Here is a 19,239-nt window from a genome sequence, read left to right as displayed (position 1 = left end):
AGGCTGTGCTAATTCAACAAATGTTTTTGTAAAAACAATTGTTTAATTTAACTCAAAATAAAGTTTAAGCAGTCAGAAATATGGATCACATTAGATTTTTTTCACTTTCAATGTGTGCTGTTACCGAAGAAGTTAAGAATTTCATTTACAGCTTGTCATCAAATATATAATTGGGAAATTTTGCTCAGAAACTGGTCTAGACTTCAACCACAGTGACATTTGCTTATGTGACCCTCTAGGAAAATTAATTGCATGTCCCTGATGTGCACAGGGAAAAAAATCCTCAGAAGCAGGACTATTATTATCAAAAGACTTGATAATATTCATAAATTTGACTGCAGAGATATTTCCCAAAGAAGAAAGACCAAAAGTTTCAGTCTGTAGATGCATAAAAGCTTTTTTTTTTTCTCTATGACATTCAGAAACAGATTACCCATCACTGAGAACATAAGCGTTCTTTTTAATCGGTCGTAAAGTGGTTAGCGGTTGCAGATATTCCAGAAACAATAAGTGCTGATCTCACACTGAAGGCGCACAAACGCATAGAACTACACACACCATGCTTTTACGCACAGATCAAATAGTAGAGATGAAATTTCTACATGACAGCATTATGTTTCAAATTTCATAACTCACTCAGAGCCTGAGTCACAGTGTTTACAGAACGCCTGCCATCGTGCGCCCACACACAGGCCTCTCATTTCTGATCCGAAGCACAAAATGATACATGCAAGGGTGTGTGCAGTCCTCACACAACCACACGCAATTTGCTCCACCCCCTCCCACATGCAGCGGTATCTGGCTTAGAGGACAGCAGATGCATCTCCTGGAGTCCTTGAGCAACATTCGAACACACGTACACACATGCCAACATGCGATGAGGGCCAGCCTTGCTCCTTGGGTACCACATCTCCGAGTCGTTTTTGCCTCGGCGCGTTCCTTCTCACAAGGCTTTTCCAACCTGGAGAGAAGCCTGTCAATTAGTCTACGCCTCCACCAGACTTGCCAGTTTACAGGCGGACTCGGAAATGGCAAACGCTGTCCATCAAGTTGAGCGTGTGAGATGGCAAAGGTGTGTGTTTTGCTTCTTAATTTAATGGCAGGGAATCCCTCTCTGAAATGCTGCGACAAAAAAAAAAAAATGCAGAGGTAGTAGAAGCTGTTAAGGCAGCAGGGACGCTTTTGCTAGATTCACACCCACACAAAGCATAAATATATCAGCAAGTGGGCTGTCCCAAGAGAGATGTAAAGTAGAGGTCATTCGCTGGTCCATGCATCAACACATGAATACACATGAGTAAACAGACTCAGAGTGGATATTGCTAGTTAACATGGAGAAGAATCATCAAAACTCTGAGAGAAAGAAAATGATTTTCTCTCATCTTTTATGTATTGAAGAACTTTAGCTACAATATTTCTATGGTGTTTCAATTCTTGAGTCTGCTGTGAGCACCTTATATTTTCACTTATTTGTACTCTGTCTTCACAGTCTCATTTAAACCTCTGTTGCACAAATAACTGAGGGGCTTTCCTCTGGGATTAACTAGGTTCTCAGATCTTGATTTCTTTTGTAGAACTGGTGCATTTCCAAACAAGCAGGTGAGGACAGATAATCGTCCACTCAGAGGATTCCACCCTCGTTTCTATCTACCATATCAACCCCGCAGCCTAAAGCATCGCAGTTACAGTCATTCTACACACAGCAAACCCAAATTAAGCAATGATTAATGTTTCAAGCACTCACAGGTGTGGCGCCAATAAGCAGGAACAGAGAAAACGCTTCTGATGTGCAGCTTTTTTGCACAACGATCGCTAATAGAATTAGCAGCTCCAGATCTCAGAATTGCAATAATTGCTACGTGGTTGTGACAGTCTTAAACTGATGCTGCTGTATTCCCGCGCAGGAGCGTAATCTGACAGATACAAGTAGAATCAATGTAATGCGGTCTTCCTGGTTCACATAGGTGGTAATTATTGTATTGATTCAACAGGTTTATGAAAAACGTTCAGCTCTGTCTGCTGAATCTCAAGGCCTTCACCTTGTGGTGGATTGATGCAGGCTGTTTCATGCACTGGATGAAAAAGCAAAAGAAAAGAAAATAAAGAACTTTATTGCAAACAACATGGATCATGGCTGGATCCTATTATTTTATGTTCTCAACCAGGTTTTATGCAACTTTGACACAATCTGATGTCTTAGCTCCTAAGATGTCTAATTGTCATGCGAGTCCAGGAAAGGTTTAATGAATTTTGAATTAAACAACAAGCTCCAACTTTCCTGTTATTTTATTTAACAACCTTATTTTTTGTTGCCCCTTCTTTGTGGCCTAAAACGTCTAAGGCAAGGCATGGTCAAAAAACACCGGAGGGTGAACAGGGACAGTTAAGGCATTTATTCCCTCCTTGTTCTTGGGCACAGTATCTGTGTTTCTCTTCTTCAATAGCCAAGATTTAAGGCTTAATAATAGGCCTTTGTAAGATTTGACTACAGGTGGTAGAGCTAACACATTCCTTAAATGCAAGTGACGAAGTACGTTACTGTACTTAAGTTTTTCGTGTACTTTACTTACGTAGATTTAATAATGGATACTTTCTACTTTTACTCCACTACATTTTACAGTAAGTATCTGTACTTTTTACTTCACTACATTTCTACAAAACTGTCGCGTTACCCCTTACATCCAAGTCGCAATGTGAAGTTCAGGGACTTAAGGTGGCGCCGTAAAATCCAAGCAATAACGTGACTTACGTGTCTGTTGTCACATATCGCCTCCCACTTTACTCGCACGCGGAGCTCCAAGACATGCGCAGTGGTTTCCTCTGAGTGGGAGATGATGTCTGTAGTCAGTAATATAATAGCGTTGCATAAATCATAAGATATGGCGACATGTAAAATCAGCAGCGCTTCGCTTTCACAGATGGTGGGGACTTTGTCCAACTTTTAGCGCCACTTTGAAGGAAAGCTTAAAGAAAGGTAAGCTCCGTGGACGTGATGCTAGCAAAGCTAGCTGTACAGAGAGACATATGTTGCATCTGCGATGAAAAAAAGTTGTCACTCATGCTCTCAATTATTGTGCGGAGGTGTTGACTGTCGCAAATATGGGACAACGCTGTGACCATATGGGGTTCCATTTGTGTCAAAAATAAGTAAAAACCATATGTGTAGATGTCGTTGGTCTTTCCGATTCTTCTGGACGGATCTTTACTAAGGTTGATTGGACTGAAGCCTCACTGAGAGCCGTTCTTTGTTCTTGTAATGCTCTTGTAATGCTCTGTGTACACTCCATTCATCCATTCATTTTCTTAACACCCTTGTCCCTTAGTGGGGTCGGGAGGGTTGCTGGTGCCCATCTCCAGCTAACGTTCTGGGCGAGAGGAGGGGTACACCCTGGACAGGTCGCTCTGCATACACTGCAGTAGCTATTTTATTTCATTATATATATGTATATTTATATATGTAATTGGTGAATAAATAAAACAACGTAAGAACACAGAGCATCCTCATTGCTCTTTGTTTTCGTCACCTGTCATGGTGGCAGATGTTGTAGCAGGAGGGAGGATGAGAACAGTGCTCCTCCTTCTGCTTGGTTACTTCTTGCTTATTGCGCCTTGGACAGTGTTCATAGTTTAGCATTGCTTACCGTTAATTGCTATGTTTAATGATGCATAGCAATCATTAAACATATGATTGGGCATGGGCAGTATGGGCAACCGCCCAGTATGGGCAACCGCCCAGGGCGTTATTTTTTTAGGGATGGCAGGAGACCTCTGGATTGTGGCACAGAGATGAAAGCAAAACAGAATGAATAAGTGTTTGAATTGATACTGGTTACATTTATTCCACGTCCTCTCCTGCCCACCCTTTCAGTTGGATTTCTTTCAAAATAAAAGCCACTAGTGGCAAAAAAAAAAGTGAAGTTCATGCTATGTTAGGACAGGAGACAAGATGCTTCCATCCCTGAAATTATGATTCAAAGAATCACATATCTAAGTCTAAATGTTACAGAGAGTAAACACAACATGCTTTATCTGTGGCTTTGTTCATTACAACGGCACATTTCTGATGCATTAAAATTAAATATGATCGGTACACTTAATGATATTAGCGATTAGGTAATGCATTCAGCAAGCACTTTTACTTTTAATACTTAAGTATTTTTAAAAGCCAGTACTTTTTTACTGTTACTTAAATAAAATGTTAATGTGGTGCTTTTACTTGAGTACATTTTTGTTTGTGTATTTGTACTTTTACTTAAGTACATTTTTTGAGTACTTTCTCCACCACTGCTTAAATGAGGCATGAAAGCGTTTAAATCCTGCAGGTCGTTTTCTTGGCTTTGCTGTATCTGCTGTGGTATTGGTGGGTCATACTTCCCCAAGATGTAACCAAATCCCACCAGATTTGGTGTCTGGGGGAGTTTAGAGAACGACTGAGGAAAATTTGACTTTTTCTGGACCTGTCTGAGTCATTCAAGAGTGTTTTTGTTGTTGCTCCGATGGTGCTCTGCCACTGTAGGGGCAGTCATTCTACTAAGCTGGAGAAGTAATTGTCCAGCGGTAAATGTAAGTAGTGAAAAGAGGGGGCAATTTCAAGAACTCCCTGGGCAGCTGAAACAAGTGAAGTTGGCTTTCATTTGTCTCTGAATAACTTTTCAGTCAGTTTGTTGGAATATGTTCCAAACCCTAAATTTGATAATCAATGGGATGTTAATTGATATACCGTCTGACCATGCTAACTGTTAGAAACACAAGCTATCCACATCTATTTCCTTATATACTGTTGCAACATGTATACTGGTGGACGTTGTATATTGTGTGAATGAAAGACTTAGTTGCATATTTTAAGAAGCACAAATAAACTTTTGGGGTTTTTTTTCTCCACAGCTGTTAATAAATTTTACATGCAAGGCAGCCATGTTGGATTTCAAAATTGATTGCCACTTTGGATTCTGTGGACCCTTCTGGTAAAGTTATGTTACTATTTTGTTTTTATAACATAATCAATGGAAAAAGTAGGAGGACTTACATGGAAAGTTGACATGGAGTCATTTATAGTAGCTGGAAACCATCACATTCAACCCACCACATGTAGATCCCGACTGGTGTTGTAAATTTGATTTTAAGATCTCTGTCAGTAAGCATGTAAACAACAATGGTTTCATAACCACTACCTTAGATGTGAATGTCGAAAGAAGAACAAAGTGTCATAGCAAAATTACTCGAAGCTGCAGTTCTGGCCAACTGATGTATCTCATATGTAATCATATAATTTGCTCCCTACAGGTTTGAAACTTCTCATGCTTTATGGGGGTCCCTGTTACTACGACACACATTTATTTCACAAATTCTGACCCTGGAAGGTGAACACAGTGTATGTTATGACAGAACTGGACAGACAGTCAGACAGACAAACAGACAGACATCAAGGCTACACGCTCCGGCACAAAGACAGGGCCGGTCCTGCTGCCTGCTGCTGCTCCTGTTGGATCTCCGCTTGGCAGCGTGGACTGCAGTTGAGAAGGCCGATCAATAGAGCACACCAAAGCCATTCTCACTCAGGATAAACACAGCCACGCCTGCAGACTGGCAGGACTGCTGCTGATTCCGCTGCTTCACAAGGGAATCAGGGACCTAAGCGGCTTGATAACGGCGGATCGTTGTTCTCTTAAGTGCTGTTTGTTTACATATTCGTGCTACGCTGTGGTGCATTACAGTGCTTGGAATATTTATTGACAGCTGAGGGCTACAAACCAAGCAGACACACAGACACAGTGGGATGGTGTTCTGGAACAATGCAGCAGTTGCAAATGATCACTTATGCGTAACCTATAAAACAATCATCGTTATTTGTGAACATCCTCTGTACTTTTATAAGAAAAACATAGGAACATATTTAAAAGCATCTTTCAGTCACATTATTTCCGTCAGCTGGAGTCACTCTGGTCTGACCTGTGTTTTGATAGGGGATCCCAGCTTTCTCCTGTCCTTTGAAAGGCGCAACATAAAGCTTTCTGGACAACCCAGGCTGCTGTGATGTTTTATTTATTTATTTATTATTTTCTGCTGTTTTTGCTGTATTCAGTTCACACCTGGTTTCCTAACTGTGTCATGTAGTCCTCTTGCCGTTCTCTGAACTTGCAAATCCTGCTTATTTTTTTAAGATCCTCTTCATCACATTTAGTTCGAAATGAATAAATGAATCCAACTATCTATAACCTAGTCCTGATAAAATGCTGAATTGTATTTTATTTGTTTATTCTTTTGCTGTAAATACATTAGGAAAAATAAGCATTGATTACTTAAATGTTTGTCTTACTAAATATATTTCTGTTACGGCTACTGACACTAAATACACAGAAGACATGTCTGACATACATGTTTGTATGTTTGAAGGATTCAAGTCCTTCAAACATACAAAGAAATCAAACAGCTAGTCTGAGAATTAAGTTTTTATGTAAGAGGAATAGAGAGGAAAAAGGTGTTTTATATTATTTTAAGTTTTTAAGGCTACTTCTCAGTTATTTCTTTTAGATTCAAGTTGGGTGGCACGCTGTGATGTTTCAGCAGCTTTCTTTTCTCTCTTGAGTTGACCGCTTCCTGTGCTGCGTGTTTGAGATCATTTTCTTGCCGCAATTGTTTCATTTTGCAGAATCTTATCTGAAGTGCTCTGGTACGTTTCTCTAGTCATCCTTCCTCCAGCTAAATCAAAACAGCTTCACACCACGATGCTCCTTCTTTTCAACTTCACTGTTGGCACGAAGTTTGAGGAGTGATGTGAAGTACCATTTTTCCTTCAAACATGGTGTGTTGAATGACAACCAAATATCTACATTTTGGTCTGATCAGACTAGGCTGTATTCTCCAAAGATTTAATTGATTCGTCTAAAATCGTCTTCTGGAAACTTGAAATGCGCTTCAGCATGCTTTTTCTTCGGCAGTGAAGTCTTGTGCAGTGTACGCACAAAAGCCATTATGGTTGAATGCATTAGCTGTTATTGTGAAGGAAAAACTCCACCTGGAGAAAAGTCTTTCTAAAGCTTTGAGAAATGGGGAAACTCTCCTGATTCTTCTTTTGACCTCTGTAAGAGATCTTTCAAGGAGAACCTGGTTCTGGCCGGTTTGTAATGAAATATTTAGGCCTCAGTAGAATATTCAGAAGCTTTGAAATGCCATCAGTTTGTTTTACAAAAAAGTAAAGATCTTTAGAGAGTTATCTCCTTTTAGCGCCACCTTTTTAACTGCCCCATTGTTGCAAAACAAGGTTGACATCCTCCGTTTTTTGTCTCCTGGAAGTGCTGACTGAAGCAATAACGTACAACAGTGAAGGAATTTTTTTTTCTCTTTTAACTCTGATTCAGGTTTCACAGTTACGGCGAATCTGGAAGTACACCGTACGGGAGCCATTTGCATGTAAACAATGACTGTTTACCTGCAACGATAGCTTCACACTCTCTGTTCTGTTAGCAGCAGCCTTGTTGTTGCTCTGCTGTACTTAACGTGGGTTTGTCCAGGACTGTCCTCACCTGAAAAACTCCCATCAGCACCACACGCACTCCCCTGCATGCGTTTGCCCCTCCCTCTTCCACCTCTTCTACATCGCCATCCGCCTGTCTCCTCTCCCCTCCTCGCTGCACGCCTGCCTCTCCTTTCTTTACCTCCTCCTCATCCGTCCCGATTATTTGCATAAATAACAACAAACAGTGCTCTTGCATTGTCCCGTTTCCTCTTTTCTCTCCCTCCAAGCCATGTCTATCTATAAATAAGCACTATCACAGCTTTCCCCTCGCCTTTCTCCGCTTTCCGTCCCTCTGCCTCCTACTCACACACATATACATACTGCCAAACAGCATCATAAATCAAGGGTTGAGTGAGGATGGAGGCAAGGAAGAGAGGAGATGCGGGGATGCACCCACACACACACACATACTCCAACACACACACAGATTTTAATAAATATCGTCAGTGACACCTTTGCCAGTATGCTATGTGCACTGCTTCCATGGGCACAGCTTTCCAAAACAAGCAGCTTTCTCTCAAACACACACACCAAAAAATTTTTAAAAAGCACGCAGAACCCCCTGCATGCTTCTGCAGGACCCCCCTCTGTCTCCACTCTCTGCTCCTCCTCCCCCATCATCACCCCGGCCACCCCCTCTATTCTATCCCGCAGTAAGAGAGAGGAAAGAAGAGCTGCTTACTCAGTCTCCTGGAGCCGATGCATCCCATGGTGTATTCACAAAGGCCCTGGACACAAGCGTGGAAGTGTTGCCCAGACGCCGAGCATTCTCCTCCTCCTTCCTCCTGCGACTCTCTCCTTCTCTCTGCTTCTTCTTCGTCCTCCTCCTCTGTTTTTTCCTCTTTTTACTCTGCTGTGCTCCCTCTGTTCCTCTCCCCTCCTCTTGCGCTTGCTCGATCGCCCTCTCCCTCACTCGTGCTCTCCGTCTCCAGTGCGGTGTCTTAGAAGAGATCCGGTTAGTAAGTCAGTGTGCCTGCGGGGAGCAGATTAAGACTAAATTAAGGATGCAAGACATCACCACGACGATTTAAAACACACATGTCGCGTGAGATTTTTACATATTTCTGCCGTCATGATCACCAACAGTTACTTACCTGCACCACTGAGCGTGTTCAGTGAGAATTTCTGCAGTTTTTCTCCCCCCCCCCTCAATTTCATCTGAGAACTACATGCAAAATAATGACTTAAATAAAATAAAAATCAGAGAGCGTGTGCATGTGTTGGGTTTCCACTGCTTGGATCGATAGCACAATGCTGAGAGTGCCAGACTGCCATTGTTGTAGATATCGCTGCACTGCTGTAATATTGTTGAGCTAAAATGGGGGATTCTCTCTCTGTCTCCCTCTCCTGCGTGCGCTCAGCCTGACAATGCACCGCAGCGGCTGTCTCCACACACTCCACCCCCCTTCACCCCTCTTTCCCTGCCTCCCACATCCCCACTCAAAAAAACTGCACGTATACCCACAAGGAAAAAAAAAAAAAAAAAAGCAGCATAGGATTCTCCTTTACAGTCAGACTGATGCAGAGTCTCTTTTCTTATCATCTGAGTCATCTCTGCACCTATCTCCCTATCACTTTGGAGTATCTCTTCATCATTTGCGCCTCCCTTCCCTCTTTATTTGACCTATCTCAAGGCAACCACGCCTAACATCGCCCATTATTACCCCTTTCGTCTCTTTCTGGTCATTTCCCTTCTCTCTTGCTAATTACAAATTAGCACTAGCTGTCTATGAGCCTTCTGCAGCCTGCAGGCACAGTCTGGACAGTGAGAAAGGGGCAGAAGACACCATGGCTCTCAAAAGTGTATCCATCCCTTGTTAAAATGTAATGTGTTTATAATGGGGGGGAAAATATATATATATATATATATATATATATATATATATATATATATATATATATATATATATATATATATATATATATATATATATATATATATATATATATAATATGTATGTAATCAACTGAATGTTATTAAGGATTCAGCTTCAGTGCCTGATTGTCCACTTCAACTGCAAGTTGGTCTTGTTATGTTTCGACTCGTTGGGTCTCTGTGAGCTCCTCAGCTGTTCTGGGAATCGCCTTACATCCAGCTGAACTTCTTCCCTGGAAACATGCCCACACCATATGATTTATCTGGTAAGTGATTTTTGAAGGAAGAGCTGCTGGATTCCCCTCTCTGTCTGCAGAAATATTTTCTCCATTTCTGTCCGAGGGTGAGTCTGGAGCTCTCTGTTCATCCATCTTTAAAGAATAAAAGCGAGAACCATTCCCAGATCTACCCACTATCCCACCAATCCGCACTCAGTTTGTTTCTTCAGCTACCCGCCTAGTGAATATCTGGACGGGTAGTCTTATGTTTTTAAAATGGTCCTACTCAGTTGGACATTCCTTTGGATTGGAATATGCTATTTTTAATAACTGCATGGTATTCTGTTGTAATTTTGCCCTTATTGCACACAGTACAGTATGATGTTCATATATATATTTTTATATATTTAATGTTTTATCTTTGCGTGAACCTGTTTCCTTTCATTGTCAGGCAATTTGCTGCTGTTACATCTTCATTTCCACACTGTGGAACAATCACAGGTTTTTCTATTCTATTCTGTTCTATTCACTATAATTATGAATTAAAGAGCACAGTCTTTTTTCTCAAAGAAAACATCCAGGAATTGAAGTAATCTCAAAAATCCTGAAAACATGTTATCATCTGAAGAATATAATAGACTAAAACTTTTACTCTGTTTGACAATAAAAAAAAAAACAACACTGCACAAATATTAAGAGAAAAACATACATACAGTAAAATATGGTGATGGCAGCATCATGCTCTGGGGTTGTTTTCCTTCAGATGGAACAAAAGGTTGAACAAGAGAAACACCGAGCATCATTTATGTTCGGTCCAAAATCTTCTGTTTTCTACTTTAAAGTAAAGATGAAAATTGATTTTATTTTTCCGTATTACAGTGAAACCATACATACATCCAAATATGCAAAAAAAAAATTTCTTCATGTGAGTAACATGGGTGTTTTGGATTAAGTGAGCAAGGGCTCAGCAGTGACTCTGACAGATAATGTTTGTTTGGGTGTGGTCACCTGAATCAATCACGATCTTTTACTGTGAAACGTGAGCAAATATCCCCAAATCAAACTGATGAAACTCAAACCGAAGAAATCTGAATGCTGATTTTTTTTTCTGTCTGTCTGTGTTTTTTATACCACACTAACCTGGCCTTTCTTTTAGCAGGGTGTGTTCGATTAGGTAGGATGTGGATGTGCATGTGTGGTCAGGTCAGTCATGTTCGGTTGATTAATGTCGGCAGAGACGAGGGAGAGGAGAAAGATCGGGACAGATGGGAGGAAGAGCAGAAGACGTTGGCGGATTGGGGGTGAGGAGCGAGCGGGGGGACTGATCTGATGGGAAGGAATGCAGAGAACAGTGAAGTCATGTGGCGGGAGAGGTGTGTGACATAAATTAGCACTCCAGAATGGACGGAGGCATCTGACAGATAAGGGGACATTGAGATAGAAATGAGACGAAAGGGGGCATTTCTCTCTCTCTCTTTTTTTTTTTTGTGGCTTCAGTTGAATGTGTGACTTGCCGCACATAACAAGTCATCCAAAATCTAGCTTCTCTACGCATGAGCACGTTGGGTTTTTGTTTATTTATATATACCATCTACCATTTCTGTTTAAAAAAGTAAAATTGCAGATTCTTCATTGATTGGTGTAGTTGCTGCTGACAATTGTTCTTAACCTCCACTTCACTCTTTACCTCTATTCTCCGTCCATCTGCCCGTCATTCTGAGTCAGTCAGTGTCCGATGGGCTCTAAGACATTTAAATGAGTCACCGTCTTTCCACTCAGATGTGGTTATCGATGCTTCATGCTGGCATTCTGGTGTTTTCATCCTGATCCTCATATTTTCTACTTGTTAAGAAAAGTGAACTTACAGAGCCTTCAACTTTTTTTTTTGTTATATTTTGGCAAGTAATTGAATACAATTTACTGAGGTATATGTGTTAGACAATCACATTGAAGTCTAAAAATTCCCCAATTTCTTTTTGTGAAGTTATTCAGACTGAATCAGATCGAATGGAGAACATCTACAGATCAATCAACAGACTTTCAAGAGGATTTAGGTCTGGCCTTTGACTGGGCCATTCTAACATTTAAATGTGTTTTGATCAATCAATAAATAAATAAATAAATTTTATTTATAAAGCACCCTTTATACTGAAAGCAGTTCAATGTTCTGTACAGATCAATAAAAACAAACCCACAAAAACAAACAATTACTCACCCCACATGGAAAAACACATCCTTTTGCAGCTACGTCACAGTTTAAAGGTTTTTTTTTTGGAGCTTCCAATAGTTTTTTTCAACTCTGACTGACTTTAATAAAAGCATATCAATGTCATAAAATAGACCCCACCGTGTTTTACAATTGGGAAGATTTATTCAGCGTGATTTGCATTATTAGTGTTTTCTGCCACACACAGCGTTTTTTCATGAATGTCAAGTTTACTGGTGTTCTCGTGTGACTGCAGTACCACCTGGATTATTATGAATATCTAAACAAGAACAATAATTTATTTAATCAATTATTATTTAAAACCATGAAATACTTTAAGGAACTTAATTTATAAGAACGCACTTAATGCCTTAAAATGAGTAAAATATGTATCCAAGTCCTGAACTTTGTAAATGTGTCTCTAATATAAAAACTATGAATTTATCCTTAAACATTGAAAGCAGGAAATAAATAAATAACTAATAAAAAGCAAATAAATTAACAAAGAGTAGACACCTTGAGGTACAGATTAACTCCAAACTATTTTCAAGCAAAACAAAATCAGTTCAAATAGTTTTTCTTTTTTTCTTTTTTTTATAAAAATGGAGAAAGATTAACACAAATTTTCCATCAAATTCATGGCACTGTTTAAATTGCCAGTTGTTCAAAGCTGATAACATCATTAAAGATCCCCGCTGCCTCACCGCAGACTGCTCTCCCTGCTGGCTTCTGGAAAGAGGAATCGAAGCATCCAAAGCAGAACAACGAAAGAGTCTGCAGCAGATTTCCCCCTCTGGCTGTCAGGCTGCTGTGTGAATTCTTCACATCAGTCAGAAAATGCAAAATGACTCAATAAAATTCAGTTTGTGTATTTATTCATGCAGTCACATCTCCACAGAAATTGGGAATGACAAGCTGGTTAAAAAATTTTTTTTTAATTATTATTGAACAATGATTAGTTGATCTGTGACTGTTTTTGTACTATATTCATATAAACACTATTCCAGTTCTTCTTCTGGTTTCAGTTTTGTCTGGTTTGGTAACCTGCCAAGTGGCATAATTTCAAAATGAACACTTTTACAAACCGTCTCAAAAGTCTGTCATGAAATTCACCCCAGCAGTTCCCTCCCCTCCTAAAACCGCTGACAAAAACAGCGATCGACCCAGTGTGCTGAAAACATACCTTCACAGATGATCTCTGCCTTCGCAGAGGAATAATGACAACAGCGATCAGCTGCAGCCTTGTCAAACACACACTCACATGCTTGCAACAAAACCCGTGTGTGACAACATGTTTGATTTATGACACGGCCTGCCAACGCGAGACAAGGTCAAATACAAAAGGGAAGAGATTCTTGACACTAATCTCTCTCTTGATACATCGACCACTCGCAGAGACGGCCGCCCCTCACCGTCTTCGTCATCTGCTTCCTAACACTCACACACTCACACACACGCACACACACACACACACACGCAAACAAAGCAAATTCAGTAGCATGAAACAGCCTTTCAACACATGACACAGACAACTTCTATCGTGTTCCCGTCAGCACGTCTGTTGCTTTCCTATCTGCAGTAATGATGCTGAACTGAATTAAAATGCAGCAGCTTCTGTTTAATGTTATCTTGGAGTCAGACATCATTTCTGCTATCAGCCACTTTTCTTGTACCTGTCGCTATCTGTGTGTCAGCTCCTGGGTTCTGTGTAAACTGCAGAATAACAGCGTTAAGGCAGTCGCTTTTCGAGCAATTTAAAAGTGGCTTTTAAATTGTAATATTTCCCTTCAGTATTACCCTTTTTACAATTTGAGTTCATAATATAAAGATATATTTGAGTGCAGTAGCTTAGAGATTTAGCAAGCAACACACAAGCGCTCTGTCTTGAGGTCAGTCTATCTGCAATTTATGAAATTTAGGTGACAAATGACTGCTTCTCCAATTTCAGGCAACATTCAGAGACACCTTGTAATTTTTGGTCCATTCTAAACCAACGATGTTACTCCCGTTCCCATTTCTCCCAATAACTGGGTCACCAGAGTATCTAACAATATGCCTGTATTAGCTAACTGTGCCGCTGTTGTGTGAATCTCACTTTTTTCCACATAAGAAGTCTGTGCTTTACTCTAAGGTGTAATACACCTTAGAGTCAAAACATTATCCAAGGACTGGAATGTATGTGAAGTTAAAATACTGATTTAATCAGATCACAGCTGCGGTCAAATACTCCTTCATTTTATTCAGACTCAAAAAAAATAAAACATCCGAAGCTAAAACTAATCAAGGTGAAATAAACTGGAAGATTGTTTGGAGAAAGTGCTTTCTGATTTAATGGGCTCTGCAGACATCGGCAGATTTCTCTATTCACAGAAAAAAGAAACATCTTCAGTAAAAGAAGCAATTATCTGACCTGAATAACTTTAGGCTCACCAACAACCCTCAGCCTGTTGACTGCCTTCTCATGCCATCTGTCCACCTGTGGTAAACGCTCTGCTGAGTCCTTTAGTTTCAGGTTTGGGTTGTTCCTTCCATTAAATTTAAAGTCCAATTGCTTCATGATTCTGATGCAAAAGTGTTTACAACACAAAGCCTGTGATTCAAACCCTTCAATTTGAAGAGGACCTTTAACTGCAATTAGCCCAGAATGGTGTGGACTGTCTTTTAACTACATTTAAGAGGCATTATAATGTAACTCCTGCCCTATCATTTCTCCTGTTTGTTTTCAGATTTATTTTAAAATCTTATTACTCAGTCTTAGGGTTTCTACACAGCCCTGATGGAGCACTAAGGTCGAGTCACCAAACGGTGTGAGACTGCCCAAGAACTGATTAAAGTGGAGCGCTGTCCTGCCTAATACACACTTTTAAAATAGCTTTTTAAGACTCATTTACTGTCTATGGCACCTGATTTTATTTTTTTGATGCCTTCATTTTATGTCTTGCTTTGTTTTTAATAGTTGATGCACATTGCAATATTTTCTTAGTTTACATTAAATATCTTACACCACTTTGGTCAAAGTGTTTTGTTTTAAACAAATTTGACCTTGACCTTTGCAACAAAATCACTCCCTTTTTTATGTTGTTTTATGTCGCTAAAAGCAGCCACACATCTAATCAACGTATTCCCATTAAAAAGGCATCTTTCTCTTTTTTAAGAAAACAATTCATTCTCTGTTTACAGCCTTGGACAGTGACAAGTTTGCATATCCTGTCTCAAAAACATGACTAAAAAGAAAAATGCCTTTTTAAATGTATTCGCTTTGCAAAACAACAAAAATGCACATAATTTATTTCGGTTGTGGCTATAAATGGTTTTTAATCTCTAAAAGCCTCTAAAATGACATTTGGCTCATTTCAAAAAGCAGTTCAAGCACAGATGCAGATAACTGCTTTAAAAGAGGGGATTTTCCTCTTCAGTTGGTCACAGTTCATTGCTTCTTTTAAACCGTTGTCTTCATTTTGTGCTCTGCTGAAGCCCACTGCTGCTGGAGTGTGTTTCTGTCTGGGGTAATTGAAACCACATGTTACAAAACTGCCCGTTAGAGCGAGGGAGAAAGAAAGAATGAAAGAAAAAAAAGAGTAATGGTTCGTCATACAGCTGACTTGAAGAGGGACTGGAAGTGTGAAGAGAAGTCAGGGAAATGAGAGAGAGAGAGAAAACGGGCGGGGACGGATGAGGGGGGAGTGCAGGAGTGGAGAGAGGGATTCTAGACAAGGTTTGTTTTTTGAGGAGGGAAAAGTTGTAGGTGGTGGGTGGAAACGAGGGGTAAAGATGAATGCTGTCAAGACAAAATGCTGTCCCTCGTTCTCATGTGACGAGCTTTTTATATCCGGCAGCAGTGGGAAACGATGCATGCAATTAGCTGCTGTGTTGGACTAGCGTCTGCTCCAGCATATTTGTTTTCTCGGGAGCTTTACGTTTACGTGTGAGGGACATCCAGCCTGTGTGTTTATGTGTATTTTTACGCACTGCAGTTGCTCAAGGAAAAACCCGGCGCACAAGGAGTTCCTGAATGTCGTCTATTATTTACAATTCTCTTTCCTCCTCTCCTGCAATTACCCTAGATACTCTCTCTCCATCTGCCCTCCACCGCCACTGATGATGCCTCAGAGTCAGGGCTGCTTCTCAGATGTCCACTTTCCTCAACTAGCCCTGTTTGTACTTTTTTTAGTAGCGTGTCAAAATCAATAGGTTTCCACTTTCTGGCTAGCGCTTGTTCGCTTGCTGTCAGAGAATGTGGGGGAATCTTACCCTGAAGGCTTACTTTCGCTCTAGTCGTGTGCAGCAATGTGATGCGTGTCAGCCTGACACCTCCTGGAGGCGCAGGAGCACTGCAGGGTTAGAAGCAGTCGTCAGGCAGCAAGAAGAACTGAACTCTAGATTTGAAAGAACTGGCTGAGAGCCATTGAGTCAGCTGGTAACACACACAGGCAGGGATTTGGTCATATTTGGTACGTGCATGTTCCAAACAAATATGTTTTATACCTGAACACTTGCAGAATATTCTCAATGCAACATTCTATAACACAACGTGGAGAAGTTACACCAAACAAAACCGAGAAGACTCACAGCCAATGCTAAGCTCTGATGTTTGGGAACCAAGAGGTTCCTCGTATAAATCAGTGCAAAAACAAAGGTGGACCAAATAAAGCTTTATTTCAGCGAACACACATTCTTTCATCAGCAAAAGGGTGCATGACTCCCTCTGCTCTCCACAGAATTACTCACTTGAAACAATGTCAAGCTAAATGGAAACATCACTGCAGGAGAAAAACAAGCTGGGGTCCAAATCCAGCTGTCTGCACGATTCAACAAGTCACTGTGGTACTTTGATCAGAGGGGCTTTCCCAGTAGGAAGAACTTTAATGTACTTCCTTTACAGTGGACTGTCTAAATATCAAACAGGTGATTTAAACTTTTTTAAATTCTCAAATATCTGCACTGTCTTGTTAAAAGAAGAATTCTAAACAACAGCCTTTCATCTAGTCAGCGGGTGTACCTGCTTATCTTTAATAAGAAGAAAAGTCAAAGCAAATGTCCACTCGGTTTTACGTTGGCTAATTTGTATTTGTTTCTCTTGATTGAAACAAACCAAAGTCATACTGAGCCATGATTCGTGTGTAGTGTCCCTCAAGGCAGGGATGCTGGATATCTGCACCTGATTTTAGGACTTCATGACTATTTGGGTGCCAAACTGAGAATATCTTCAATTTATGAACAAATTAAATGAATCTGGAGCAGCAGGCAGCTATCAATTTTGTTGTATATATATATATATATATTTTTTTTTTTTTTTGCATATATATTTCAGTGGTTCATGTTTACAATGTAAATCGAACAGCTGAGATTGTAGGTAAACTCTATTTTCTATTTGAGCCACTTTTGAAGACACTTAGTTGTGGTGGGTTTTATTTAGGGGGATCAAAGTATTGGGGACTTGGAAATAACTACATGCCACACTTTTCAGACTTTTATTTATTTATTTTTGACAAAAACCATGTATTCTTTTCCCGACTTCTTATAATTATAGGTGTTTGTCTAGCTGGCATGTTATCATTGGTTGCTAATATATTACACTCCTCTGCACAACTGGTCACGCATCAGCTGGCTGTTCAGGAATGCAAACACACACTTTCAGCTTGAATTCCTCCCGGGATTTCAGATCTAGATGTGCAGATTTTCATGTGTCGTGATTTCCCTTCATAACTCCACAGTCGTTTATGCTTCATTTCATAGATCTGATCAATCCTGCAAAACCTCTGCATTAAGTGCCTGATGGTGAACAAAATAAGGAGTCAGTATTGAGCAACACAAGTGATGTTCCTAAAAGAGCTAAACATCAGTCTCATAAAATAAGCATTTATTGCAGGGTTACATTAGAGTAGAGTGTCTATCTTTTCTTTTTCAGTCGAGTCTCGCACATTTGTCCTATTTTCGTGGGTTTTTTGTACTAAATGTGAACCTTCTTTTTCTGAAACAAATCTTTACTGGAACTTGTTTTATTTTCTCCTGGCACCTGACTCTTCAGATCTCCAATGCATCTAATATCCATCGAGATATTTTGTGTGGTTTAGATGCAAAGCCGAATACATTGCTGCAGGGACAGTTCTTATTTGAAAACAAGTTGGGAAGAAAGAATAAGTAAATCCCATTTGCAGCTGACTGTCAGAGGAACAATTATGAGCCACAGAGTTAAAACTAACTATGGTAAGAAAAAAAATGGCAATCACTGTTTAGAAGAATGCAATATGATTCAGATGAAGTATCTGGTAGTTGTGTCTAAAAATTAAAACATATTCATGTGCGTTGATGTAAACTGTTCCCAAGTCGCAATCTCTCAAAAGGCAGAGTCATATTCCCATTCGCAAAGTTTTGCATGTAGGCCAAAAAGTTAATTTTTAGTTTAATGTGGCCAGAGTACCTCCCCATGTTTGTTCTCTCTCTAGAGTGTGTGGCAAACTCTTATTGCTTCAAGGCTGTCAGAGGAACAATTATGAGCCACAGAGTTAAAACTAACTATGGTAAGAAAGTTAGTTTGTCCGTATTACTGCGGACAAACGCTTCAATGGTTTGTCCGCAGTAATACGTATCCTGTCAACGGACACCATGAACCTCTTGGCTGCATGTCTGACTCCACTAGCACAGACTGTCAGTTTAGTTGGACAACCAAGACTTGGAAAGTTTTCAGCTGTGCGAGGCTCTTTCCGGGTTTTGGTAAAAAGTGTTTTGGTAAAACATTCTTTCACAGTTTTGTTCTTTCTTGATGATGCTGTTTGTCCACTATAACGTCCTCTGAGACCTTCATGGAGCAGCTGTGCTTATAGTACCTGTATCTGGTACAAACCATATAATTTACCACTTTAGCTTATACAAGTAGTAAAGCTAGAGCGCATCACAGAGTGTGCAGATGAATACTTCAATTATAAGAAACTGACTTAGTGAACTAGGTATATACATATAAGATATTTGAATCAACAGATGCCGTTTTAAACAATTGTTTTGCATTAAAATGTCAGTTTTCTTGTTTTCCTCGGACAAGACAACAAATGTGTCTTTTGAAAGACAAACATAGCGAGATCTAGACTACGTGTCTGGACTGAATGGAAATAATTTGCTTGTTCATAATAAGGGCTGAGGTTATGTGAGAAGGCAATAATTTATGCCAAGGAGCTGGAAATAATAGCACAGTCTGGAACGCAAACTCGGAAACCGAGGAGAGAAACTGTGAAAAAAGTGCAGCGATTTTAGAGGGAAGGAGACAAAAATTTGGCACATTACTGAGGGAGGGGTGAGGGAACTGTTCATTCCAAGGCCTGGCTGCATTCCAGCCTGTCTGGCTCTGAATCTGATGGCCTCCTGCTTTTTCTTTACCTTTACAGAGCCTAAGAAGTGCTTTCTCACTGCACAATCCCATCTTCAATCA

General features: G+C 40.1%; 1 protein-coding gene across 4 annotated transcripts in view; it reads right to left on the bottom strand.

The window, feature by feature from the left end:
• Positions 1-8,958, bottom strand: part of fam131bb (family with sequence similarity 131 member Bb) — a 33,635-nt gene extending 24,677 nt beyond the window's left edge. For 2 of the 4 annotated variants that reach the window (XM_008431470.3, XM_008431471.3), the window contains exons 1-2: positions 8,611-8,955; positions 8,199-8,489 (exon numbers count right to left, since the gene is read on the bottom strand). In XM_008431470.3, coding sequence (XP_008429692.1) covers positions 8,199-8,226 — 28 coding nt within the window. In that variant the 5' untranslated portion in view covers positions 8,227-8,489; positions 8,611-8,955. Of the gene's footprint in view, positions 1-8,198; positions 8,490-8,610 lie in introns of all 4 variants that reach the window. The other 2 variants (XM_017309601.2, XM_081597683.1) reach the window with 2 other exon arrangements.
• Between the last annotated feature and the right edge of the window lie 10,281 nt (positions 8,959-19,239).

This window comes from Poecilia reticulata, chromosome 16 (genome assembly GCF_904066995.2).
Source record: "Poecilia reticulata chromosome 16, P_reticulata-male-v2, whole genome shotgun sequence".
In the NCBI taxonomy this organism is placed as follows: Eukaryota; Metazoa; Chordata; class Actinopteri; order Cyprinodontiformes; family Poeciliidae; genus Poecilia; species Poecilia reticulata.
This window is presented reverse-complemented; position numbering and strand designations above follow the sequence as displayed.